General features: G+C 41.5%; 1 protein-coding gene across 3 annotated transcripts in view; it reads left to right on the top strand.

Moving 5' to 3' along the window:
* CCDC85A (coiled-coil domain containing 85A) overlaps nt 1-26,802 on the top strand; it is an 83,049-nt gene that overhangs the window by 40,545 nt on the left and 15,702 nt on the right. For 2 of the 3 annotated variants that reach the window (XM_030448723.1, XM_008493241.2), the window contains exon 3: nt 23,014-23,090. The exons of the other annotated variant lie outside the window; for it this stretch is intronic. In XM_030448723.1, the coding sequence (XP_030304583.1) occupies nt 23,014-23,090 (77 nt within the window). The remainder of the gene's footprint in view (nt 1-23,013; nt 23,091-26,802) is intronic. 3 annotated transcript variants of the gene reach the window in all.

Raw genomic sequence — 26,802 nt, 5'->3', positions numbered from 1 at the left:
ACCATTCTTACTGTTTTCCATGGGCTTTCAGCTATTTTTGTTGGTGTATCTTAAAGTGTTCAAGCTAATATTTATGTTGATGGATGATCCGAACATGTGAGGAACTTGCAGTTTAAGGAAAATACTTATATATTACTTCTTAAGTACCAGAAATTGTCTGACAATGACAGCAGGGAGAATGGGATAAAATCTGCAGACTTTGTTGTGGCCCTTAGTGAGAGTTTCTTCAAGTAATTAAGGAGTGAAAACTGAGAAGACTTAGAAGTTAGGTAATTATGATTTCTTTAATGAAGAGAGAAATCATAAATGTGCCTATATCATTTGTTCTAATGTAGTAAGCACAACCTAAATAAAGTAATTTTATTGAGGGAAAACAGTAATTAACCTGCCCTGTTATCATGAAACAAGCCTTTTACTGTAGAGAGTCCTGCTGGGGATAACAAACTTACCTTTGATTATGTGCTATTACCTATGAAAACTGCAGTTCAGTCAAACTCATCTTTCATTCAACAGATTTTTCAATTTAATGTCATATGAGCTTATTGAGCTTAAACTTGGTATGAATATTGCTAAAGGTGGCATTTCTAATAAATGTAATTTTTCTGCAGTCTTTTCACAGCGAAGCTAGAACACATGAATGACAAATGTGAAATAATCTCACAGTTAAGAAATAGGATTTATAAATTTTGGGTGTTCTGAGTAACAGATTTCTTTTGCGCTTGATTAACTTCTATATTGTGGTTCAGAGGGTCAGGCAGACTAATTATAGTGTGAAGCAGCTCACCATGCTCTGTTAGACTGAGTGTTTGGAAAGAATTGCTTAAGGTCTCATAGAGCCTGTAGCATCCAGAGCAGCAGGTGAAAGCCAATTACTGGTGAAAATGTAAACTTAACAATTAGCAGGTTAAGGCAAGTGTTTGGGAAATGACTGCTGGCATGGTGAAAATCTATACTGATCTAAAAATATTGATTCCAGGTTGCTGGTGAAGGAAAGGGGACTGACCTGGGAGAGCTGTCTCAGCTCTGAGGCACACCGGGAAGCTTTTTTTAACAACTGGATGAGGGGAAGTTTGAATTTTTCCTTAGTTTGGGTCCCCATTGTGGGTATTTAATTGGCTAACATATAAACTTTTCAGATGAAGAGTCATGCCTCCCCTGGGCCTTAAACCATCCGTCAAGTTACAGGCAGCGTTACCACAAAGAGCAGCAAGCGTGTGGCTGAACTGAACTTCAGAGAGGGAGGCCAACAGCCTACCTGCAACAAATGGGTCAATATACAGAAATCATAAAAGGATCAAAATTATATAACATAATCAATCTCTGCCCAGGAGCACAGGGAAACTTTGAGCAGGACCCACAGCCTTTGCTGGCTGGGCTGTCTTTACTTGGTTGTGTTGCAAACCAGAGTAAGTAGGTCCTTCCTCTTTCCCTTGGCATCATCTGCATCCAGCAGAGCAGCCAGGGCCTCAGCCAGCCCTATGGGTTGTGCCCAGCTATTCTTGCCTCTTTGTTCATGTCTGCTCCACTATCAGTCACCTCCAAAGTTAAATGACCCATTTTACTGCCCTATAAAAACGGAAGCGATTAGTGGCAATGCGTCTTGCCAGGGGTGGCAGAGCAGCCATCACAAAGATACACATCAGCAAGGGGAAGTAGAATTTAAACTCCCTTTTCATTTGTGTGGAGCCATTATCTGGGAATTATGAACCAGCACTACTTAATGAAATACGTGGTCTTTAATAGGTTGGGAGGGTGTGTACTTAGCATGTAGGACAAAGTAAGTGCTGTATTTGATTGGATTAGTGGTAGGTTTAATGTAGCGTATGACACTGCTGAGTCAAGCTCTTGGTGTCTGGGGGTTCTTTTGTTTTCTTTTTTTTTCTTAGTAATTTTGGCTTGATATGTGATCTATTCAATCTACTAAATGGACTGTAGGCTGTATGGGTTTGATCCACTATTTCAGCAGGGAAAGGAATTTAATTTGAAAAGAGTGGCAATATACTGTACAGGAAATTATTTTTTTACAGTGTAGGAAAGCTTTTCTGTGACGTGTGAAATTTCCTCAAATATGATCCCCCAGAAATAAATAATTCGTAAAGCCACTTCCCCAGAATATCAGCACCTACTACATGATCTGTGAAAACTTGTGTTCCAAAACCTGAATACAGAGGGCAAATATGCTTCTTCTTGTAAAACCATTTTCTGGAATCAGCAGATTTGATTGAATGTTCTTACAATGCAAATATAAAAAACCCTATATGTAAATAAGTCAAGCTTGGACTGAATTTTATTCTTGCCTTTATGGGAAAAGCATCTTGCAACTTCATGAGTATTTTTAAAATTGAATGTCAACTTGCAAGTGTCTTACATTAGTTCTAGGTCAGTGCATTAAGCTTTTAAACACTAATGTGTCTCTGATTAAAGATCAGGAAAACTGGTTCAGATTTTAAAGCAGTCCATGTCTATGATGGGTTGTCCTGTTGCTAGGATATCCCTGGGAGACAGGTAGGATCTGAACACCTGGCAATTAAGGACTGAGGCACCTTTACAAACCTCATAGAAATGGACATTTCTATATGTCCAAATGTCAGCTCTAGGCACAGTCCCTCCAGGTAACTTTATGGTATCTTCACTTGTTGTACTGTAGCACCATAGATCATTGGATGGCTTAGGTTGGAAGAGACCTTAAAAGATTCTTCCTGCCATAGGCAGGGACACCTCTTATCTAGAACAGGTTGCTCAAGGCCTCATCCAGCCTGGTTTTGAATACTTCCAGGGAGGGGGAATCCACAGCTTCTTTGGGCAATCTGTTCCAGAGTCTCACCACCCTTGTACTAATGAACTTCCTAGTATCCAGTCTAAAACTATTCTCCTTCAGTTTAAAAGCATCTCCCCTTGTTCCATTGCTGGACACACTTATGAAAAGTCCCTCTCTAACCTTTCTGTAGGTTCCCTTCAGGTATTGGAAGGCAGCTATATGGTCCTCTGGAGTCTTCTCTTCTTTAGGCTGAACAATCCCAGCTTCTTCAGCCCCTCCTCATACCAGAGGTTCTCCAGCCCCTGGATCATCTTTGTGGCCCTCCTCTGGACTTGTTCCAACAGATCTATTTCCTTGCTATGGTGGGGACACCAGAACTGGATACATTATTCAAGGTGGGATCTCATGAGTTCAGAGTAGACAGGGAGAATCCACTCTTTTGATCTGCTGGCCACACTCTTCTTGATGCATCCTAGGATACAGTTGGCCTTCTGAGCCAACTGAGCTGCCTGAGTGCACTGCTGGCTCATGTTGAGCTTCTCATCAAGCAACACCCCCAAGTCCTTCTCTTTAGGTCTCAACACACTGTATCCAGCTTGTAATTGTGCCTGGGATCGGTCTGATCCAGGTATAGGACCTTGCACTTGGACTTGTTGAACCTCATGTAGATGACACTGGCCCATTTCTCAAGCCTGCTCAGGTTCCTCTGGATGGCATCCCTTCCCCCAGGTGGAGCTTGGTGTCATCGGCAGACCTAGTGAGGGTGCACTCCATGCTGTTGTCCTTGTCACTAACAAAGATGTTAAACAGCACTAGACCCAGAACATACCCCTGAAGAACTCCACTTGTCACTGGTCTCCAGGTGAACATCTGGCTGTTGGTCAAAACTCTTTAAGTGTGACCTTCTATCCAGCTCCTTACCCATCAAGTGGTCCATCCATCAAATTCATATCTCTCCATCTTAGAGATGAGGATGTCATGTGGGACAGTGTCAAAGACCTGGAACAAGTTCAGGAAGATGATGCCAGTAGTAGTAATATAGAGTTGGGCAAGAACATTTACTGGTGTTTTTTTGAGAGAAACAATTTGGTTTCAGTTTTAATAATTAGTTCTACTGATAGTTTTACTTATATGTGTAAACATTTATATAGAAATAGGGAAAGTGGTGTGCAGAGGAAATCTCTCTATCGATCAAAATGCCAGAGATTAGATCTGGCTAATGCTTACTCTACATACATTTTGCAGTTGCAGAGTATATACCTTTTTTTTTTTTCCTCAGCTTTCTCTGTGTTATGTTGAAAACTCAGTTATGATAGAAGAGTCCCGACTTCTGTTTTCATCTCTGTTGACTAGAGTTGTTAAATGTCTTATGTGCTAACACAAATATTTTAAATAAAACAGTAAAATGATGCTTTTGACAGTATTGAAGCTATTGTTGCTGTAAGTATGAAGCTTAACTAATATGCAGTCATAAGAACTTTCAACAAAAATCTCATTCAACTTATTTTGATGTATTTATTTTGAAATTCTGAAATGTACTTTGTTGACAGCTGAGGAAAGAAACTGCTTAGGTTGCACCAGCAATGGCTGTTATTTGGCCTTTGACAAGAGCTAACAGAGAAAAGTAGGAATTGAAACTGCTCCTTGAGCATTCCTGAAAAAAAATTTTCTCTTGCCAACATTTAACATGTTCATTAGCAAGTGCTTTGATGCTCAAGGGACTGTAGGCTTTCTTTGGAGGTAATGGATGACTCGAACAAAACTGTCTAGGAAAAAAAAAACCTTCTTTTTAAATTTATGGGGAGTTCTTTACCATAACATAAGAAACATTGTGTTAATGTTAAGAATAAGGCAGTAAAGATAAAGGTATTTTCTGAAAACAAATTTACTGCTTATTACATACTTCCTTTGATTTTACTTTTCCAAATAGGTTTGCATTCCTCTGACTTCCACAATGAGAGATTTTTTTCATTTGTGAGTTCAAATTGAGGTCAAGTTTCCTTTCTCCCACTCCACCTTCTCCTCTTCCTCTTTTCCATTCTAAAAGCTTCAAACCCAAGTGTGAGTCCATCCTGTGATCTTTTTCTAACCAAAAGACACAATCCCTTTGAGACCTGACCCTTTGATTTTCTATTCTTCTAAAACAGAGCAATGACTTGTATGTTTGTGTTCAACACAAGTGTAAGCATTTTTATCAAAATATAAGTTGTTCTTGGTAAGGATGGTAATCAACAAGCAAAGCTGGAAGGTGCCCAAAAGCTCATTACTGTATTTCTTGTGAGGAAAGATGGTGTCAAATAAAAAGATGGTGTTTGATCATTTATTGCCCTGAAGCAGTTTTCTGGTCACAGGATCATTGCTGGCTTTGGTTTCCACACTTGAAGTTTTTGTGTGATGTCAAAGCCAGCGGAAGCTATGGGGTAAATGAATCTCGGAGGAAACAGTGTTGCTGTGTGTTGAACCTATTTGTTCAGCTGTAAGTAAGAGGTGCCCTCAGCCATAACAGCACTCAGTCACATTTAGGTGGTGTTCAGTAAACACTCTTGATGTCTAGGTGACACAGTGATAAATGTTGCCCAGGCAACTCGGATTCATTTTGCTAACAGACTCCACCATGGTTACCAAATTTTGTACACTTGGGTGTATACTCTGGTATAACACTGTTGTTGGATCTTGGGCTTTGCTTTCTCTGGTCATGGGAAGGAGCCCTTGGAGTCAGGGCTTCTGGGAGTTTGGGTGTTGCTGAGAAATCAATTTTGCGTCTTAGAGAAATTTGAGTTAGCTTGTAGAAAACTCAAATGGAACAGTGATATCAAGAGAGTTCTCTGCCTGTTTTAAGAGCAGGTAACAATTCCTTTTATGGGGAATACAGAAACCAAATCCTTCTGCCTATCTTCAGTATCAAAATCCAGCTTAGCTCTCTATTTAGTGAAGTTAACCCTCCGTATCATCCTGGTATCATTTACTAATGGAAGTAAAGGAATGAATTTACTTCACTCAAACCAGCAAAAGCCTGTGGCCTTTGAATAACCCCCTCTACTCACCACGTGTGTTCTGCGACCGTAGCACTTTTTTTGCTGTCCTATACAGTGTAAATTGTTCCTGCTTGCTGTCTGTGGAGTCAGGCCTCTTGTCTTGGTATAACAGCTACTCTCAGCAAAACTCAGACAGCAATGTTGACTGCCCCTGCAAGCATTCCCTTGAGAAAGAGTGAAAATGAAACTCAGGAATACTGTGAGTACCTTGATGTTGAAGGACTTTACCACAGACCTGCTTGTTACAAGCAGTTGTGGGAGCAGGAGACTGAGGTGGAAAAACTCAGTTCACTGCCACTTGTCAGCCTGTGAAGTGGTTTAAATTGTGTTAAATACCTTTTTTCTCCTCCTGCCTCTTTGTATCAGTGGGACAAAAAAGCAACAAAAAAGCCCAAACAAACAAAACCAAAACAATAACCCCAAACAAACAGCCCCTCAGAGAACAAAGCACACAGTTCCTGTCATTACTCTTCTAGCTCCATGTGCTGCCCTAGTGCTTTGGTCTACCAAATTCTGCTTGTCTGATGAGAAATTATATAACTTGCCACTTTTCTGGAAGAGTTGAGTTCCCACCAGCATTAAACCCCAAGTACACAAGAAAAGGCTATCTCAGCTGTCTGAGGAAATGCCATTTTCCTTGGAAAGTGCCGACTTTTCTGGCGGAGAGGCATGTAGTGTTTAGCAACTGCTCTGCCTGATAATCCTGCTACTGCTGTTGTTGTTGTTGAGCCTCATTGAAATGTGTTTATGCTACAGGAAAGGCAAGCTTATAATTTTCCTGAGCTCCTGGCAGGTCTCCAGGAAGAAGTTGTTTTGTATGTGAGCTCTTTCTGGAGTCTGTATGTCGTAACTGCTGCTATTAGAAGAATGGGAGGAAAGGAGATTCCTCATACTCTCCAATCTCATGCTTTGAGCTTTTACTTTTAGTCTTTGTTAAGACCATCTTTTGGGGAATGTTTTTTTCTCTGTGGCCAGTGGCACAAGCCCTGTGCAAACCCTCCCCTTGAACTGTAAGCCCCAGTTTCTGCTAGAGAGGAGCTAAGGATGGTTCTCTGGTAAACTCTGGTGGAGCCCAGGTGGTTGTTACCTTTTAGGAAATAACCGTGGGTTGCTCGGGGACATCTGTGTAAGATTTCTCACTGTATTTAGGGGCTTTGGTAACACTTCACTGCACCATGACAAATCTTGGCACTTTAATACCTATTTCACTTCCTTCGTAGAAGCAGGTGGATGGAGGAAGCATGAGGGGATGTCCTCTGCTGGGCACTTTGCCAGCTGGGGCGGATGGGTTTCCTTCTTGTACGCAACGGGATGTAAATGAAGTGCAGGAGGGTATGTGATAAAGTTTTTCTCCTGCTGTTTCCATAGGTGAACATGAAAGCAGGGTTGTCCTGATGAACGGCAGGAAGGAATGCCGAGAGATGGGAACTGGTTGCCGAGCTTCACAAAAAACACAGAAATGGAGAGTATAGCCCTCCTGCATTAATTTATTACTGCAGGTCTTGTGTTTATGTCCTAAGTTGTATTAAAAAAATTGTTCATAAACTGTTTTTTTCCATTTTTGCCAAACTTCTCTGTAGAAGGAAAAAGCCCACAGCCTTCTTTTGACTGAATCCACTTCCAGCAGCGAAAAGGAAACCAGGCATTCCTGGAATTATTATCAGAATTCCTTTGTCTCTGCAGTGCAGGAAGCCAGACTGCATTGTTTTAATGGCATTTTTCTATCCTTAAACCTCTGAGGCTGTCTGTATTTCTCAATTTTCTTCTGAAATTCCAGGATGCATTTTGTTACAGCAGCTACCCTGACAGCTCATTTATACACTTATTTTACCTCCATTGCCCTCAGCACTAGAGTAGTAGGTAGTCTCATTTTGTTGTCTTTTTAACATGAATTGCACTGGTCATATGTGTGTAATATAATCTACTTTGTAATTCCCCCTGACTTTTTACTTGTAGTTTTCCTTCAGTATGTAGCTACAGTTACATATGTCTTTTATTGTCCAGAGCTATGGGAATAATTATGTCTTTTTGTCTACATTCTTGATAGTCTTGGGAGATACAGTCCGAGATTGCAACTGCTGGTTGAGTAACATGTTGTTATTTTTAATTTTTCTTGCATTTGTTACATTTTACAACATTATTATATTTCTGTTTCAATATTAATATTAGCCACCTAGACATAATAACTGTGTCAGTGACAGATGTGTGCAGTTTTGAATTTTGAGTTGTGTCTTGTTATTCTGTGTGCCTCATATAGCCTAAGAGGGACCTGATGCTGAATGGGGTGAGAAAGGGAGCTGGGGGGATGGCCCAGCCCCACCCCCTGGTGCCAGGGCAAGGGGGACCAACAAGGAATTGCTCAGTGTAAATCCTGGTTGGACACAAAAGGACACGACGGTTTCCAGCAGTCTTTTTAGCCAAGCTCCTTGCTCAAGTCTTTATATGATATATTCAGGGAGAGGTAATACGTAAATTGCTTTCCCATTGGAGAAGTAACCAGGAAATAAACAGATGAGACCTTGTGTAAAATCTTTGTTTTCTTAATGATGATGTAGAGCAGCAGCTGTGAGAGCTCTCAAGTTTGTTTGCTCCCTGAATCATTCTAAGCTTTGTCTGGTTCTTGAAGCCCCTTGTGCAACTGAACAAACTACTGCACTCCTGACTAAAGAAATGCAGATGGTTTAGAGACTTGCAGAATTATTGCAACTGCTTATTTTTCTGTTTCAGGGTGTGGAGTACTTCCAATATTTGACTGATTTCATCCCCGTTATATTATGATATTTGGAACACGAAAGGAGAAGGTGCAGGGGCAGCCAACAGCAGTGTGACATCTGGCGTGTTGAAGAGAGCTCAGAGTGAGACGTGTAGGCTCAGACGTGGCCTTGCTGGGCTGTGGGTGGCAGTGGTATCAGCAAAGGTGTATGGGTGATTTTTCAGGAGATTTGCCCTTCTTTATTTAGAGCTGCTTGGAGATATATTTGAATTTCTCTCCTAAGTTGTAGTAAAATGAAAGCACTTCACTAACCTCTTCAATTAGGAAGATGATGACATTGTAGTAAAGCCCAAGGATTAACTTTACTAATTCTGGTAAGAAAGCTGCATCAGTGGAGTGGCTGCCAGCAGGACAAGCAGCATCCTAACAGAGCTGCTACATCTGCTGTCCTGGAACCTATGCAACCTATATGGGATCATGGGAGACCAATTATGCTGACCAGGTAATGGTCAGTGAATGTGCTGACTTAGGAAACTTTGCCTGGTTTTGCTGTGAAGACATTGCAGATGGGTGGCACAAAGGACTCAGCCACCATCTGCTTGGTCTGGGAGTTTTATTGTTATGCATATTTTGTTTTACCAAGCTGATAGTTTTAAAGCAGGTAAATATGTATAGTGCAGCCTATCAGTAATGGTATGTGCTGTGATTTGTTACCTTAGTTTAAGATTACTTATAAATTGCTGGTGTCTTAATCAGCATCATGTTAACAAATAGCAGCATATTATGATTGCAGTGAAATGACTGTGAGCAGGGACTGAGCAACCAGAAAACTCTATTTATGGGGAGCATGTAGTTTCCTTTAAAGCCCTGTTGAAACAGGTTTCCATGGCTTATGCCTTTCACAAGTGTTATTGTTCTGGATCACTTAATGCTGTGGGTTTAGATCTGTATACTTTGACAAAACAAATGGCAGTCTTTGATTAGTTCTAAGGCCCAGCAGCTGTGCTGGATACAGCCACGGAAATCTTGGAGAAAGCAGAAGAGGCCATGGGGCAGTGAAAAATGTGGTTTCAAGGTAGAGAAAGCTGTATGTCTAACCACACAAATGGGGGAATGTGCAAAACGTGCCTAAAACCTGTCCTGGTGAGAGCTTGGATGCCTGAAAATGCAATGTGGCAGGATTTGGCATGCAGTGAAATGCAGAGTCCCCCCTGGCAGTCACCTCAGCTGTGGTGCTGAGGAAGCAGAGTCCAACTGGAATAATCTTATCATCTCAGCATCGTATCAGAACCCCAGAGATGGTGGGTCAGTTTCCCAGAAATTAAGAAAATAAAGAGATGGAGCTAGGGCAGGATCCTGCATTCAGTGGCTGCCTGGTCTGCTCCTACAGGCATCTCTATGCCCCTGAGATCAGGTTTGTTTGAGGTATCTATAGCATGCAGCAGACATCTACAGTTTTCCAAAGTGCTGAAGTAGCTTAGTAAGGTGCTGATTTCAGCTGGAGCTGGACATTCTTATTCCTGATCTTTCAGATCCCTCTTGGGGCTTTCTCCTCCCAGGGATCTTGTCTGAAGATACGGATGCCCCAGCTGAGAGAGGAAACAGCCCAGGCTCTTCTGTTATGTGGCCTGGCAGACAGACTATTGGAGATGTGAGTACCTATAGATAGTGACATACTTGCACTGACAGATTCTGGCTTAAAATCCATGTAATTTGAATGCTTTTTTTTATTACACACTTCCACAATCAGCCTGAAAAAGTCCTACAGAAGAGGTGGAAGCTATACAGACAGCCCACTTCTCCACTATCATGTAGCTGTCAGCATGAAATATGGATAGTTAATTTTTCTTCAGAATTAGGTTCTATGCTGAGTTTGCCAGTGTGGTAATTTTACGAAATGGTCATCTTTCCTGCTGCAAACGTGAGCAGGCTCAGCAGGGACAGGAAAGTGTTATTATGGGATGGTTCTTTAATAGGCTGGGGGAAGCAAGTGAGTTGTTTCAGTCCCAAGGACGTATTTAATCTTGCAACATCTTTTACTACATTTAATACCCTGTCCAACGTCTTAATCACTCTGTGTAGACAAATTAATCCAAAACCTCCTTTTGTCCTGATATTTTCAATCCTTGCTGTGTTTGCCCACATTAGCCTGCCTTCCTCTGGCAGTTCCCCAGCTTCTGCACGTGTTTGATTGCAGAAGTGCTCCTCCTCGCTCATCCATAGAGATGGATAGTTGTATAAATTTAGTTTCTCTTTCCTTTGGAGAACTCCTGTATTTGTAGTTTCCCCCGTTGTGTTTCCCAGTAAATATCCATCCTATGATGAGACACTCAGGATTTTGGGGATCACATTCTCTCCTTTTTTTTTTTTTTTGGGTAGGCAGAGTGTGTCGGTGCTGGGGTCTGTGCCTCCTGCTGATGCTCTGTCTGTGGGAGGAGATGCCACACTGCTGCTGAGTGCTCATTGCTGCAGGGTCCAGCAGCTTCGATGGAGATGATGGGCGTTCAGGCAGCCTGCTCTGGGCCAGAGGGTGCCTGCAGGCACGTTGATACACTGGATGTTCTGATGCCTTTGTTTCTAAAAGCCAGATGCATAGCTGTCCCCCTTTGCCCTCTTCTTCCTACTTAGCCAAATAATTTTTTAAATTTTTAGATTTTTTTTCTCCCATTCTGTGGTTATGAATTGAAGGACTAATAGTATCACAAAGAAACTTCTCTGCATTTTGTCACTATTTATGAAATGTATTCGTCTTCTATGTGTCTTTAAGTAATGAAATCCCTCACTGACTCCTCATCATTCATATAAATAATATGCTTATTTCATAACCACAATGTTGTGAGAAAAACTCTGAGGTCTCCTGCTACAAATGAAACGAAAGCTTTCTATAAATGCACTGAAATTTTTCTCTCTTTTATGGCTTTATGTCATACAGACCACATACTGGTTTGATTTTCTCAATGAAGGACCATAACATTGTAGGTATTTGCAGGATGGGTGAGTGAGATGACTGGATGCAGAATTTCTGTTGTTTTGCTTGAGTGCTGATGAAGATAAAAGGGCAGAACCACTGAAAAATTTATATTTTTGTCTTCCATATTTAGTTGGGAGACAACGTAAGTAGTGAGAGCACCTGGGATATCGGTCTCTTAATTTACCTGGTTAATTCACATAGCTTGACATATTTTGGTGTATTTGTGCTGCTGTAACTTTATTTGGTATTGGGTCCATGTGCTTTAATTCTGAGTTGTAGGTTGTGTGATCTGCAATGGCAACTCCAAAAGTGAAGGTTCTTTGTCTATGGATATTTGCAGAGTGTGAATAACAGCCGATCTAAATTTAGCAGCTTTGCATTCTCCTTGCTCCTTTCCTTCTTCCTTCTTCACTCTGACATTGGTTAAGGAATTGATTTCTTCATTTGTCTGAGACAGTCACTATCCCTTGTGTGTTTGCTAAATGTAAAACCTTCTCTTTTTGTCCAGGTGTGTTCTGAAAGCCTTTCTGCTGTCCAGATAGCTGAATTGTGCGAATGGTTTAGAACACTTTAAAACTAAGAGAAGCCACAAAAAGTTTGGAAAAAATGGTTGTAATAGGGCTGTGTAATGCAGGAAAGACATTTTCCAAGCAGGGTTGGTTGCATTTTCCCTGATTTTTTACATAACAAATGTCAATTGGCTCATCTAAGTGTGAACATAAAACACTTTTTACCCTCTCAGCAGTTTTTCCTGTACCCCTGAGGCAGCAGGGTCTCACAGTTAACAGCTATATTAAAGCCCAGTGTCCTTCTGGGTTATCTTTTTCCCATTTTTCTTAGGATACTTTTCCCTTGAAGGCTGGGTGTGCTGGCATCATTCTGAACATAGGAGATGCTGTTGATGTGCCAGCTTCCTGGCAGGGTTGATGTGAGGCTTGGTGCCTTCATACTGCAACTCACTGTGGGGTGCTTTTGTTGCAGCAAATGGAGAAGGTGTAGGATTGGAATGGAGCCAAGGAGCTAGAAAGGGAGCCCGAGAGAGGTCTTGCTGCCCTGCTTGATTTCATGGCACTGCCTGCTGCCCAAATATCTCTTGGCATCTGTGTTGTAGCTGTAGCAAGAAAAAGTGTGTGCTGTTTGTTCAGTGGCTTAAGTAATGTGTAAGCTTCTGTCTCAGCTCTCGTGGGGGCATCATTTGAATTTGGCTTTGAGTCACACAAATAGTAATCCATGAAGAGGGAGTATACAGGTTGGATAACTGCCTCCTAATGAGGCAGTAGATGAGCGTAAGAATCATTCATAGGTTTGGCCTGATTCAGAATTGCTGGAGATGCTGTTTTCAGTGTTGGCCTACATTGCACACTTCCAAGTGGAAACCAATATAGTCTTAACTAGAGCCTGCTGCAATTCTGCAGTTGCAGCAATACTGCAGTTCTCAACCAAAGTAACTTTTCTACATGATGTTTCTTCAACATCTGATGATTTTAGCCTGAAAAACATAGTGCTATGTGATAAGAGATGTGGCCACGAGTCCGTGAGTATCTGTGAGAAATTGTGGGGATGGCAAGGGACCTCTAGTGCATTTAGTATTGTGCAGTCCAGTCAGTTTGGTCCTTTGTCTTTTCCCCTAATGCTACTGTTCCTGGGAAGCTTTGTATTTTCATTTAGGTTGTGTTTTGCTTTTTTTTTTTTCCATTTCATTGTACTGCAAATGGTTATTGGACATGAGCACAGCAGAACTGAGAGAAGCTAGAGGTGACTCTGTGAATGCATAGGGCAATGAAGAGGTGCCTGCTTTAATGCTGGCCCTGTGTTTGCACAAGGAAGCACTTAACAAATGCTTAACAAATCAATGTGATCAGGAGGCACTGGTGTAAGGTCAAAATGTCTTTTTCTAGGTTCTTTCTATGTAAGGTAGTGAAACCCTCCCTTATTTATGTCTCCAAGCCAGTGTCCTCATCTACCTTCCATCCCTAAGCAAAACTATTCTCAAACTTGCCTTTTCCAGGCTTTCACTAGATTTTGCACAAGGAGCCCAGTGAATACCCTTCCTCTCCTTCTGCTACTCTGCCAGTCAGGAGAATGTACCTGCAGTTGAGGGACAACCCTAATGAGCACATGAGAGTGGTGGCACAGGGACAAATCCAAGCAGTTAAGCAAGTGGAGTCGATAAGGATTTTACCAATCATGAAACACACAAAATCAATACCAGAACAAACTAACAGCCAGTGGTAAAGGTTTTAGCAATAGCATAATGGATTTGATTTTCTCAGTTTTCATCAATAACGTGGCAAATGCATTTAGCACAGGCTGAAGTGGAGCTAACAGGCTATCAAGCAGGTCAGCAAGAAAAGCTTTGCTGTTGTCATCTTTGTTACCAAAAAACCCCAAACAAACCAAGGTTAGTATTACAGCAGACCATTAGCATGACAGTGTTTTCCAGCTGTTACCAAAAGCGTAACTAATAGCCTCAGAGAAGTAAAAAACAAAACCTTACCTCATCTGATACAATTTTTAGGTACTCCTGTAGTTGAGTCCTCTTTCTTTATTAGAGTTGTTTAAACCAGAGCTTTTTTTGTAATGAATTAAACTGGAAATTTTGTTGCGTCCTAAAGCGCCCTAAAGCTAAACTTGCAACAAACTCTTCCAGCAAATGCCAGTCTAAATCAATGCAGTTTCTAAGTGGAAGCAAACCCTGTATTTTTACTAGATCATGTCACAGACAGCAATTGGGTGACCTCAGACATTCCTTGAGTGACCTCAACAGGAATGAAACCCTCAGATGCTGCTGCAGCAGGATGATTCCTGCTCCTTGCCATGGGGAAGCATGGCCAGCCTGGGCCACTCGCTACAACTGCATAATCTATAGCATCACAGTGGCATTTAAATACAGATGAATGCAAATGCTTTGGCAGTTAGAGTTGGACAGCATTGATGGATCCTTAAAGGCTTGGCTAGGGCTGCCCCAAAGCAATGAGAAGTATTTTTTCTATTAGCAAATACATAATTTGTGATTAAAAGCTGTCTCTTTTAACACTTTTTATGTGTAATATGGGTTAAAACATCTGATTGCAGATATTGTAATTAGCCCATGTCTCTGTGTAATATGTACTGACACGGGGAAACATGGCATGTGTCGCCTGGAAGATAACACAAAGTGGCAGGGGTACAGTTGCATTCTGGATGTTTGCATATGTAAGCTTTTCCCTTTGCTGGGATTCAGTTTTTAAAGACTTCGTGAACTAGCCAAGCATAGTTAATTCTTTTTTTAATTACAGGGAGAAATCAAGAAATGCTGGATAGTAATCACAAGAAATCTCAGCTTAAAGTGGGAGAATTTCAGACAACAGAGATACTGAGAAATGCAAATCTTATCTTAATGATAATGCTGTTGTGTTTGCAGTCCCAAAACTTTTCAAGAATATGTGCCTTAGTGGTAAATAGCTCTTAAACATTCTAGTGAGTTTAATAAAATTTTGCCTTAGACAGATGTCTTTCTGTCTACATGGTAGCACTAATCCTAAAGGCACTGCGTTATGGGGAAACTGGGCTGCACTTTAATCAAAAGTTCTCTGGCATTTATTCCATTGGAGCGTTATGTAAGATGTGCAACTGTAATAGAAAAATCATAGAAGACAGGGCTAAAAATGACCTTCTGAGGTCATCTAATCCTGCTGCTGGGAGGCTAGATGCTGATCGTTGCCTGTGCAAACACTGAGCAGCTTCACCAATTTAGAGATGCTGGTAGTGTAAATTTATGTTAGTGTAAATCTGACAGTGTGATTTTTATTTTTTTTTCTTACAGAATATAGCATAAAGGGGATGGATTGCAGTAATAACACGTTTTAGTCATGAATATTAATATTGAAGTAATTAAATCAGATGTCTAAGAATTATAGGGCAGGGAGATAGTTTGCATGTCATTGAATCTGCTCCCCAGTTAGCATAAAAACCCTTTCATAAATGTATGGAGCTGTCAGTTAATTACAGAAGGGTTTAAAATAGCCCTTGCACAGCCTTGTTTTTCATCTTCCCTTTATTGAAAGATTATTTAGTTTTCATCATGGGATTCTGGCTGAGGCTCTGAATGACCAAAATTGATATTCGGTTATTATATTCTTACAAATTACTTTGCATGTTGAAGCTGAATATACCTTAATTGACCATTCATTGCCATCCATCAAAGTATCACTACACAGAATGTGATAAAATTCTTTGCTGAGGTAGAGCAGAGATGGTATACCACCATCCCTGGAGGTATTCAAAAGGTCTTTGGACCTGGTCCTTAAGGACATGGTTTAGTAGTTAGTTTATGGTGTTGATCAAAGGTTGGACTGGATGATCTTGGAGGTCTCTTCCAACCTAAAGCATTCTGTGATTCTGTAATTGCTGGCAGTTTCCCTCATTTATACTGGAGATGTTTAAAATAGGCATATGGGGATGTGACAGCTTTCCAAATTGTGGTGACCTCCTTTAGGAACATGAGTACCAAATAGAGCTGAGCCAGTGGAAGCAGAAAATGTTGATGTGAACAGGACCAAGGTGATGTCTGCACTGGCATGAAACTGTGTTCTTCTCATTTTTGTCTACAAGGATGTAAGGACTGGCTGCTGCTGCTGCTTCAGAGCAGCCTCTGTCCAGTGTCACATCTCTCCATGCTGGCCATAAAAGAATGGCTAGAGATCAATGCAAACGGTATTACTCTTTTTTCCTAATACCTCCAGCCTTCTCAGTATTTTCATCTTGGAGGATTTTTTCTGCTTTCTGTGGGATGTCTACTTGCTCTTCCACTGTATTTCTAGTTTTCTCCAAATGTAAAAGGTTCTATATGTTTTCCATGAAACAAGTAGTATCTTCTGCATGGATTTATTTATCCTTTATAGTTGGTCAAAAGGAAGCCTGTGGATCCCCATGCTCAGTTTTTGAAGACAACTAGTATAACTTGGAATCATTGTGGGGTTTTTGTTTGTTTGTTTTTAAATGCAGAAAAACAGAATTCAGTTGTTGAGGTAAAGCATTTCTAGTGCATTACTTCCTGAGTCCTCCAGTGCAATCTCACAGTTCCCTGTAGCTGTAACCCTTCAGTCTCTGAAAAAAGAAACAAACAAAAAACTCCCACCCAACCAAAAACAAATAACCAAACCAAAAAATAAACCCATGAAAATAAGGCACCTATATGCCTTTGGCATCAATGTGTCTGATAAAGATTTACGTAGCCCAAAAATACCTGCCAGCTTCAAGAGTGTCAATGTCAAAAGCCAAAAAGATCAGCTACCCAAATATTGGTGTCTTACAGCATGTTAGAGTGATGGATGTGGAGAAAGGGTGGATTGTCACTGAATTTCCCTAAAAGCAAGATATTTCTGTGTTTCTGATAATTTGGAAAAAAGTTTTAGTTTCATCCCTGGAATAAAGTACCTCATGGTGATCACATTTTCATGTCATGCGAAGAGCATGGGAAGCTCAGGTAGGGAAGCTCATTTGGTAGGAACCCATTTCTGAGAATATAAATTGTTCCAATTGTTGCTACTCTATAAGTATCTAGTGAAGTCAGTTGGGAGGGAGCAGAAACAGTGTAACCAAGGAGGCCACAATTGATGAAACTGGTAGTTTGATTACTGCAGTGTTACAGATCTGTGGTCAGACTTTGTTTCAGCATGGGCCCCAAATAATTGTTTGTCTCTTTTTATTTAGGTATGTGTTTGATCTCAACAGGGCTTCTAAGCTATTACCCAGAACAGAGTACTTGAGCTTCTGTAGAACAAAGATGCTGGTTTTCCTTCGTTGTGTTTTGGGCAGAGGAAGCTCAGCAAATTTATGTTTGGAAATTTGTCTGTAAGCAGTCTGCAACTCAAGTTTAAGATTCTGCAAATAATGAAGGGCTTTTCTGTGTGCTTGCAACTCTGTGTAAATGAGCAATGTGAGAGAAGTCTGTTTGGGGAAGGATAAAACACAAAAAGGTTTTATGACTAATGACATCATCTAGGGACTGTCTTGTTTGTGCGGGTTATGTTTCAGAGCACTGGTTGCCTGACACACTGTAGCATCTTATTAAGTGCTTTATTATAAGACAACAGTAATGTTGTGGAAGTGATGCCCAGCTCCTGTACTGCTTTCCCTCTGGGAGAAATTTGTTTTCAGCTCAGCTACTGAATCCGAAGCTTTACTATCATTGATTGGTTCTGCTTCAGTTTTAAATTGCTTAATTGTCTTGTGAAAATTTGCCTGGAATGAGAATGGGAGTGGTATCGAGTAACCATTTTCTGGATGACAATTTAGAGATTTGCTCTTTATTTAAAGCTCTTTATTGGTCTCCAGGCTGATTAAGAATAGATGGATGGTATACTCCTTCTTCTAAATACTTTTAAGATGTAACTTTAAAAAAAAAAAAAAAAAAAGAAAAAAAAAATATCTTGCTGGTGACAGTGTTTTGCTTTGTGTATTTTCAGTTTCTCCATCTCTTACATCCTTGACTGGCTTTTTTGCTCCTTTTTTCCTCAAAGCCCAAAGCATCGCAGTGTAAATATGTTAACAGATGCAATATATAGATCTAGTCTCTGTGTTAAGAAGACTCACATAAATAAGGATTTGCTAGATCAAGCCTTTGGTAGATCACTGAATTTTCAGTTTGATCAGATTACAAAAGCAGATTTAAATAACTTTTTCACAGTTTAGAAGAGCTAATAGGCACAGAGATTTCAAACCAAGTCTAATGGTATGAAGTGGCATTGCAAGGTTGTGAGCTGACAGAAGAGTTGTGTGATTTGAAGTAGCAGAAATCTCACCTCTGGCCTCCCAGCTTGCAATTTGAGAAATAAAACTAAGAGGGAATCTTTACCAAGAAGTAAACATTGTAAGAGGAGCAAATAAATGGTAAAAATATGGTAAAATAAATGGAAAATTACAACAAACCTAGAGTTAAAGAGAATCCAGAAAGAAGCTTGCAAGAAATGGGCACTGCTGCAAAGGTGGACTTGAGCATGGAGTAGAAGCCCAAAATAAACATAGCAGTGGAGCTGCAGTGTCTTTAGAGATGACTACTGCAAAAGAAATTGTGTAGTGAAATGAGGCAACCAGGTGCCACTAATTGCCAGGCAGTGGGCATGAGCTTGTGTTAAACCCACCTGTGCCTAATTAGGGCAGGCCCCCACTGCGCATGAGCAGGATTAGGGGCCAATAAAAGGTAAGGCCTGATACACAAGCTCAGCTCACGCTGGAACTGACAACCTCAGCGTGCTTGGCTTTTACTGCTTCTATGAGCACCGCGCTAACCTGACTGCGCCCCTGGAGCTTTGTCTCAGCACCGCACTAACTTGGTTGTGCCATCAGAGCTCTTCACCACGAGGGTGAGGCTCGAGTGGTGCAGCTGGTTAGCGCGTGGTACTTATACAGCAAACCCGAGCAATGCTGAGGCTGTGGGTTTGAGCAGTCAGGTTAGCATGGTGCTCATAGAAGCAGTAAAAGCCAAGCATGCCAAGGTTGTCAGTTCCAGCGTGAGCTGAGCTTGTGTCTCAGGCCTCACCTTTTATTGGCCCCCTAATCCTGCTCATGCGCAGTGGGGGCCCACCTTAATCAGGCACAGGTGGGCTTAACACAAGCTCATGACTACTCCCTGGCAATTAGTGGCACCTGGTTGCCTCATTTCACTACAAAATTGCCCACTGCAATCTCTCCGAAAGGATGGCTCCACAGAAAGCATCTTATATAGAAAACAAAGATGAGATGTGCTGGGAGCGGTTGCCTGTGCCAATGGCCATAATGGTAAGGGATCTTCTGCACTCCTCCTGTGTGTGTGGCTGCTGGGAAGGAAGGTGATGCAATGGGAGGGACCCTGTCATACACAGTTAATTGAATAAGCTGTTCATCTTCTAAGTGCTCATTTGAGCTAGGCTTAGTGACTCTCATGAGATGCACACATCACTAGCTATGAACATACTTAAGCAGCAGAGCACACAGAACCTCAGATTACCTCTTTCCCTTCTCTTGTACAATTCTATTTTTAATCCAGTGCCTTGCTATGTATTAATCTTTTTCGACAAATTACTTCATCTTGTGTAAATTCCCGTGCTCTGTCTGTGCATGCATATTTTAGCCTGTTGCGGTCTCCTAAGAGCAGTAAGTGACACCTCATTTCCCATCACCTCTGTTTCACGGGCCAGCTGATGAAGTGATTAGGTATTACCGGAAGCTGGTGCACAAATTCATCTGTCCATTTAAGCTACTGAGCAGCTCTGGTGTTAATGCAGCTTTGCAGAGTTATAACAACTGACAGTACTGTCCCCATAGCTGAGAGTTCTGTGCGATTAATCATCAGATGGATAATTATAGTAGTTATCTTGTAGTATAAGTACAAGTACATTACTGGAACTGATGTCTTGGGAGGAGGATCCAGGGAACTAGAGATCCGTCAGCCTGACCTCCGTGCCCAGAAAATTAGAGAGACGTTCATCTCACGTGCGCTCGCATAGCAAGTGCAGGACAGCCAGGGGATCAGGTCCAGCCATGGGTTCAGGAAAGCCAGGTCCTGCTTGACCAACCTGGTCTTATTCTATGACCAGGTGATCCACCCAGCAGATGAGGGGAAGGCTGTGGATGTTGTCTGCCTGGACTTTAGTAAAACCTTTGACACTATCTCCACAGCATTCTCCTAGAGAAGCTGGTGGCTCATGGCACAGAGAGGTGTACTCTGGCAGTAATCAACAGTTAAATCCAGTTGGTGGATGCTAACCAGTGGTGTTCCCCAGGGCTCAGTACTGGGGTCTGTCTTGTCTTTGTCAATGACCTAGATGAAGGGGATAGAGTGCTTCCTCTGCAAGTTTTCACATAACACCAAGTTGTGTGGGAGTTGATCTTCCTGATGGTGGGAAGGCTTTGCAAAGAAGGCCCTGGACAGGTTGAATCAGTGGGCTGAGGCCTGTTGCATGAGGTTTAACAAGGCCAAGTGCCAGGTCCTGCATTTTGGTCATGACAGCACCAGGCAACACTGCAGGCTTAGGGAAGAGTGGCTGCAAAGCAGGCTGGTGGAAAAGTGTCACGGTTTAACACTGGCCTGGCAATTAAACCGAATAACAGACGCTCTCTATTAATCTCTCTCTCCTTGATAGAGAAAGGAGAGAGAATAAGGGACAGAGACTTATGGGTTGGAAACTAAACTACACAACTTTAATGAACAGTAATGATAAATAGGTAAAATTACTAAATATATACAAATATACAGGAAAATGGAAACCACATTCCTCCCCCCTCTCCCCCAATAACTCTCACGTCACCACCGAGGCTGTAGGGCAGCCCTGGGAAAGTCCAGGCTGGACTCCTGGAGTCGGCAGCAGTCGGGAACTGGAGGCAGGAACACGCAGATATGGGCTGGCACGGATCAGGACCACAGGCAGATGAACAGACAGGATCCTTCCAGGATGCCGGGTGAAGGAAGGGAGGAAGGGAAAAGATCTGGAAAAGATCTGGCTCGGCCCTCGTGATGCCTCAAATTTATACTGAGTGTGACGTATATGGGATGGAATACTCTGTTTGGTCAATTCTGGTATCTATCTTGTCTGTTCCTCCCCAAAGGAGGGTTCAGGTGGGATTCTTTACTCCTTCTGGACGGTAAAATGTTTTCCTCAGAGCTGAGCAGTGTCCTTGGCTCTGCATACCAGTCTCTAGCAGTAACTATAAACATCAAGTGTTATCAATCCTAGAAGCACACACTATCTGAGAAACTTAGCTAAAAGCAAAAGTACAAGACAGAAAATCACCTTTATCCTGGCCCAAACCAGGACCTGTGGGTGTTGGTTGACAGCTGCCTAAATTGGGCCAGCACTATGCTCAGCTGGCCAAGAAGGCCAACAGCATCCTGGCTTTTATCAGGAACAGTGTGGCCAGCAGCAGGAGAAGGGAAGTGATGGTGCCTCTGCAATCAGCACTGGTGAGGCTGCACCTGGAATACTGTGTTCAGTTCTGGGCCCCTCACTACAAGAAAGACCTTGAGCTGCTGGAGTGAGTTCAAAGAAGGGCAACCAAGCTGGTGAAGGGTCTGGAGAACAAGTTCTGTGAGGAGAGGCTGAGGGAACTGAGAATGTTTCGTTTGGAGAAGAGAAGGCTGAGAGGAGACGTTATTACTCTCTACAACTACCTGAAATGAGGTGGGTGCTGGCCTCTTCTTGCAAGTGAATAATAGGACCAGAGGAGATGCTGTGAAGTTGCACCAAGGGGAAGTCTAGCCTAGATATTAGGAAGAATTTCTTCACTGAAAGAGCAGTCAGGTGCTGGAATAGGCTGCCCAGGGTGCAGATTCACTATCCCTGAAAGTATTTAAAAACTGTGTAGATGAGGCACTTCAGGAACATGATGTAGTAGGATGGTGGTATATATATATATTTTGATTTTATTTTACTTGAGAGGTGGGGGGGAGGAGGATGCTGCCAGTTGGATGCAGTGAATTTAGAAATCTTTTCCAACTATTCTGTGATCTCAGAGAAAATTGAGTGGATCACTGAGTCAGGATGGAGTACATCTATATACAAGGAGGTACAAGAGTCGGAGAAGTGTTTCTGGACTGCAATTTTCTATTGCAGTCAATGAGTACTACTTTCTCAGGCATGTATTTCTTTTAGATGCAGGACTTTTATAGCATAAATTTTGTGCGACCCAAGAAATGCGATTCATGAAAGCTCTCAGGTGCCTTTAGCTATGGATCATGAATCTATTCTGCTTACATAAAGTTCTTGGGAACAGAGCAGACTAGGAGTGAATTTTCTTCTCTTATTATCAGCCTAATTATATTATGAAAGTCAGTGAGGTTACTTCTGAATAGGGTGGGCAAGATTTTGCTCTTCAATCAAGCCTACATAGCAAATCAGTGCAGTTGGAGCATGTCCTAGTATGGTGCTAGCCTGGAGGAGAACTCATTGGGAGCAGTGCTGTGCCCTGGGGTGTTGTGTGATCAGCGAGGCTCCAGACCTTCTCAGGGTCCTGGGGACACACATCTGGTTTCTACCACAGGCTCAAGCTATGCCAGCATGTCTGCTGCCTGGCTGTGGCTGGAGCCTTCATGCTGGCAAGCTGCTGCGTTCCCCTCAGGAAAGGTCACGGCTTGTAAGGATGTGTGTCTGTGTGTTCCATCAGAGACCTCTGACTTCATCTTCCTGCAGAAGACTCTTTTCTTTCTGAGCTTTTCAATGGCAAGTTGATGAGTTAATGCATTACTTTTACGAAGTATTTCCAAAATACAGTACAAGAGCTTGGGAGATGGGATGGGAGAACTCAAGTCTGTGTTGCCTTTCTGTAAGACATCTTATGTTTGAGGAGGGACCACCTTAAAGTGCAGCAGTTTAGAATCACAAGCAGCAAGGAATTAGGTTAATTCTAGCATCAGTGTTATGCGTACTGCCCTTGAGAGGAGCAGAGCTGAATGCTTGATGATCATTTGAGAGAGACAATCTGCTATGAATACAAGTCAGAATGTAGAGCAGGCTCTGACACTAGGAAACACAAGCAGATCTCTGTGGATAATGTGAGTTTTTCTTCTTTTTGATTTTAGAATCAACCTTGTCCTATGTTAGGCAGCTGGAGGCAAGAGTAAGACAGCTGGAGGAGGAAAATCGCATGCTGCCCCAGGTGGGTGACTTCTGTTGGTGGGAACAGTAGCCAGCAGCTAGACAGTGATGCTCGAGTCTTCAGGCATGAGATAAACCCAGTATTATTTGTCATTTGACATTACTGCCTTTGAACAGTCAGGCTGATCATTTGGATAATCAAAGGCACTCCCATCTGTTTGTTCATCTTGCTCGTAATTGAGTGGGATATTTATTTAATACTATGAAAATGCTTTCATTAATTTTTTTCCTTTGCAGGTTTTGATACCTAGCTAAAAAAAAAAGTATACTGGAATCTGCTACTTATGATTTATTTAAAGTTTGAAAATTACAGTGACTGACCCTTTACATTCTGGTTTTAATCCAAGGGCTTTTTGTTATTACTATATCAAGTATTTTTTACAGTTAACCAAAATATTGTGCTTTAAAAATGCAAATGTTTTCAGCAATAATAATTGGGTAGGAGTATTTTTAATATTTGGAGTAATAACTTAGGTGTATAATCAATACTGAGATTAAATCAAATACAAAAGCAAATAAAAAGTTGAAGATTTACCCAATATGTTTTTTTAAGTACAAAAAATTTTGAAGTTCATTAAGAATGAATCAAAGACAGTTGTATTTTTTTTATGCACACACGTACAAAACGGCGCATATTTCTTCTATATTTCATAAAGTAATCCTTAGGAAAACCCATAAATTCTCCAAATGAAGTTGCTTACTGGAAGAGAAAAGGAGTTTCATTTTGTTTAAATCAAACACTATTTTAAATGAAAACATTGGTCTGAAGAAAAAAACATCCTTTTTATTGAATGTAGTACTGTTACTTGAATGTAAAATCTAAAACAGCAGTGAAATGTAATAAGAAGTAAAATCCACTATCTCTGATTTATTAATTTGTGTAAGCCACAATTAGCTCCACGTTAAAAATTTCCTTTCCTAAGACAGATTTTAAGTAAGTGGTGGTTTTTTTCTCATCTATAATATGACAGTTGGAAGGGTCTCTATAGTTTTTTTTTAGCTCTTGCAAGTTGACCATGAACAATTTATCTAACTTCTCTGTACCCTAGTTTGTTGATCTTGAAAAGGAGAGCGAGCATGATTAACTGCCTGCCCATTATCAGGTATCCAGTCTTCAAAAGAAAGGAAAAGGTTGTTCTTCAGTGATAAAGAGTATTATTTTCTTGTCAAGAGTCATATTCAGGGCAAATATTAACAAATCTGCCTGAGAAATAATGCTATTTATCTTGAGTCTGGAAAACGCTGAGGGATAAATTGTGCAGTACATTCTTTGTGGGAAAAATCTTTAGAAGTGGCCATACCATTTTTTCGTCTGGGGTTTGAGGTACTCAGGTGGAGACCCATGAAAGGTTACAAGGTATTGCCAAAGACTGGAACACCCACATTGTAGGCATAGAGTTGATTGAAAACATTTTAGATGGGGTGCTCTACCCAGAAAACAGTGCTTGTGAAAATATAGCACCTGTAACTGTTACAAAAGTAACTGAAGCAAAATATACAGATTATGGGGCTTTGAAGGGGAAGAACTAGGTGAGCAAGCCTGCGAACTACATTTTGTTTTTCAATACATGGGTCAAAGTTTGCCTGATGTTTGATTTTGTTGGCGCAAGGATCTGTAGTAGGGTTCTAAAAACATATCCTAATATCTCTGGATGCTTTATTGTAAGAAATGACAACTGACAAGGATTCATATTGCCTGGCATATCTTACTTTTGCTTGGGGGAGAGGAAGGAAATGCAGAAACAAAGCTTTTTCTGATTTTGCATTTGATTACATTGGCATTACATTTGCATGAGTTTGTTTTGGGGGTTTGTTCTTCCTGTGGGTGATACCCTGAACGTGCTCTCAGCAGTGATCAGGCCCTTTCACGAAGACAAGGATGCGGGATGGAAATTCATAAGCTCCTGGCACTGGTTTGATTCCATTTAATGGGAGGAATGGGAGTTCATGGGCATTAAGCCAACCTGAGTGCTTTTGACAAAGCAGCGGAAAATATATGATGAGCTCCACAACTGATGAAGATTTCTGGCACAGCTCTTAATTACAGTGTTGTGCTTTCAAATGTCACCAGTGCCTTTTGCTTTTCACATAGTACCTCTCTTAGGGGGTCCTGAAGCTCTGGGAGCATTGGGTAGCTGTGGGGCAGCACTTAGAAAGAGAGAGGATGATACACACTTGTGAGATTCCGCTGCTAGGTCTTTACTGAAGAGTCCTTGCCTTGCTTTCTGAAGCTTTTTTTTATCCCCTCCTCCTCCTTTGCTTTTCTTCTTTTCCCTCTCTGCTTTCAATATCCTTTCTTTCCCTCCTTTTCTGCTTGTGTCACTCATGAAAATGCACAGGCACATTTGTTGACACTCACTTCAGAGAAATCACTCCTTTCATCTGTCACTTAGGGGTGGATCTTTTCCAATTCCTTTTGCTTTGCTTTTCTCCCTCTGTACATAACAGTTTCTTTTCAAAACCCCACAGACCTCTAATGTAAAGGTTTTATTAATATTTAGAGAAAATGGTTTTAAGTGCTGCCATTGCTGTTCAATTGGAATCTCAGTTTTAGTTCACTCTGCTGTACTGCAGGGCTTATTTGTCTGGGCAGATGCAGTACCACCACTGAGTCAATACTTTAGTTTGATCAGGTAGTAGAAAAGGTAAAAAAATGTGCATATTCACTTAAGCCCGTTAAAATTTCACAGTTCTGGTGGTGGTTTATAGTGTACTAGTAGGTTAAGGAGTTATGAGAAGCCCTAGGTGGGTTGTAAGTTTGTTGTGTTGGTGAGAGCTGTAGCTAGCTGCTCAGTTGGTTTTCATAGTTATTCTCTTTTTTCCTTCTCTCAGATAGCATGTAACAAGATATGATCCAGACCCTTTCATTTTCTGGCCACAAATAGGATTTTTGTGCAAGGAGGCAGATACTTCCCAAGATTTATGGTATGCAGCTGGGTCTTTAGTTGAGAATGCCAAACTGCACTGGCTGTGCCTGAGACAAGGGGTATTCAGCTTACCCTGGTGCTTCTCAAACTCTCATGTAGGTAAGGGTATGTGACAGCAGTGCAAAGTAGCAAAGGTATTTGTGCACGAACATTTTTAGTTTGCTGGATGGATTTTAGGCCAGAGTAGTTCCCCCATGGAGCAGGAAAGTTCTCTGCAGCCCATGGACTTCAGCAGTATTGCTGCCTTCTGCTGCCTCAGAATGTACACAAAACTACAGCATCACTGTGGATTGAGTTTTGCTGCTAAAATAAAAAAACCAAACACCATAGTATGGCCAGTGGTCTCACCAGGACGGTGTGTGTGCATGCTGTAATGAAGATAGACAGCAAGAATTAAGAAAATATGTAGGGACCAAACAGTGGATTCAGATCCCAGTTTCAGCTTCCTGGGCTGTGACAGATCTCTTGTGTCAGGGTGTAACTTCAGCTAACTGAAACCAGGAGTGTCCTCCCAGGCTTGGTGTGGTGCATAACATCTATCTGTACCCTATGTTGGGGGAAGCAATATTAGGATCTGGCACCCACATGTCAATTTACTGAAGGTATCCTTGAATGTTCATAAGGATAGTATTTCAGGGCTGAAACATTACAGAAATACAGACATCTGTCATGTAATGACAGTGAATGTATTTGCAAAAAATATTCTTGGCAGGCCACCCAATTTAAATTGCTTCAGTTTTTGTTTGTTTTGTGGGAGGAGGGAGCAAGAGGCAGAGATGAAATATT

This window comes from Calypte anna, chromosome 3 (assembly GCF_003957555.1).
Source record: "Calypte anna isolate BGI_N300 chromosome 3, bCalAnn1_v1.p, whole genome shotgun sequence".
NCBI lineage: Eukaryota > Metazoa > Chordata > Aves > Apodiformes > Trochilidae > Calypte > Calypte anna.
The sequence above is the reverse complement of the archived record's forward strand: the minus strand, read 5'-3'. Positions and strand labels throughout refer to the sequence as shown.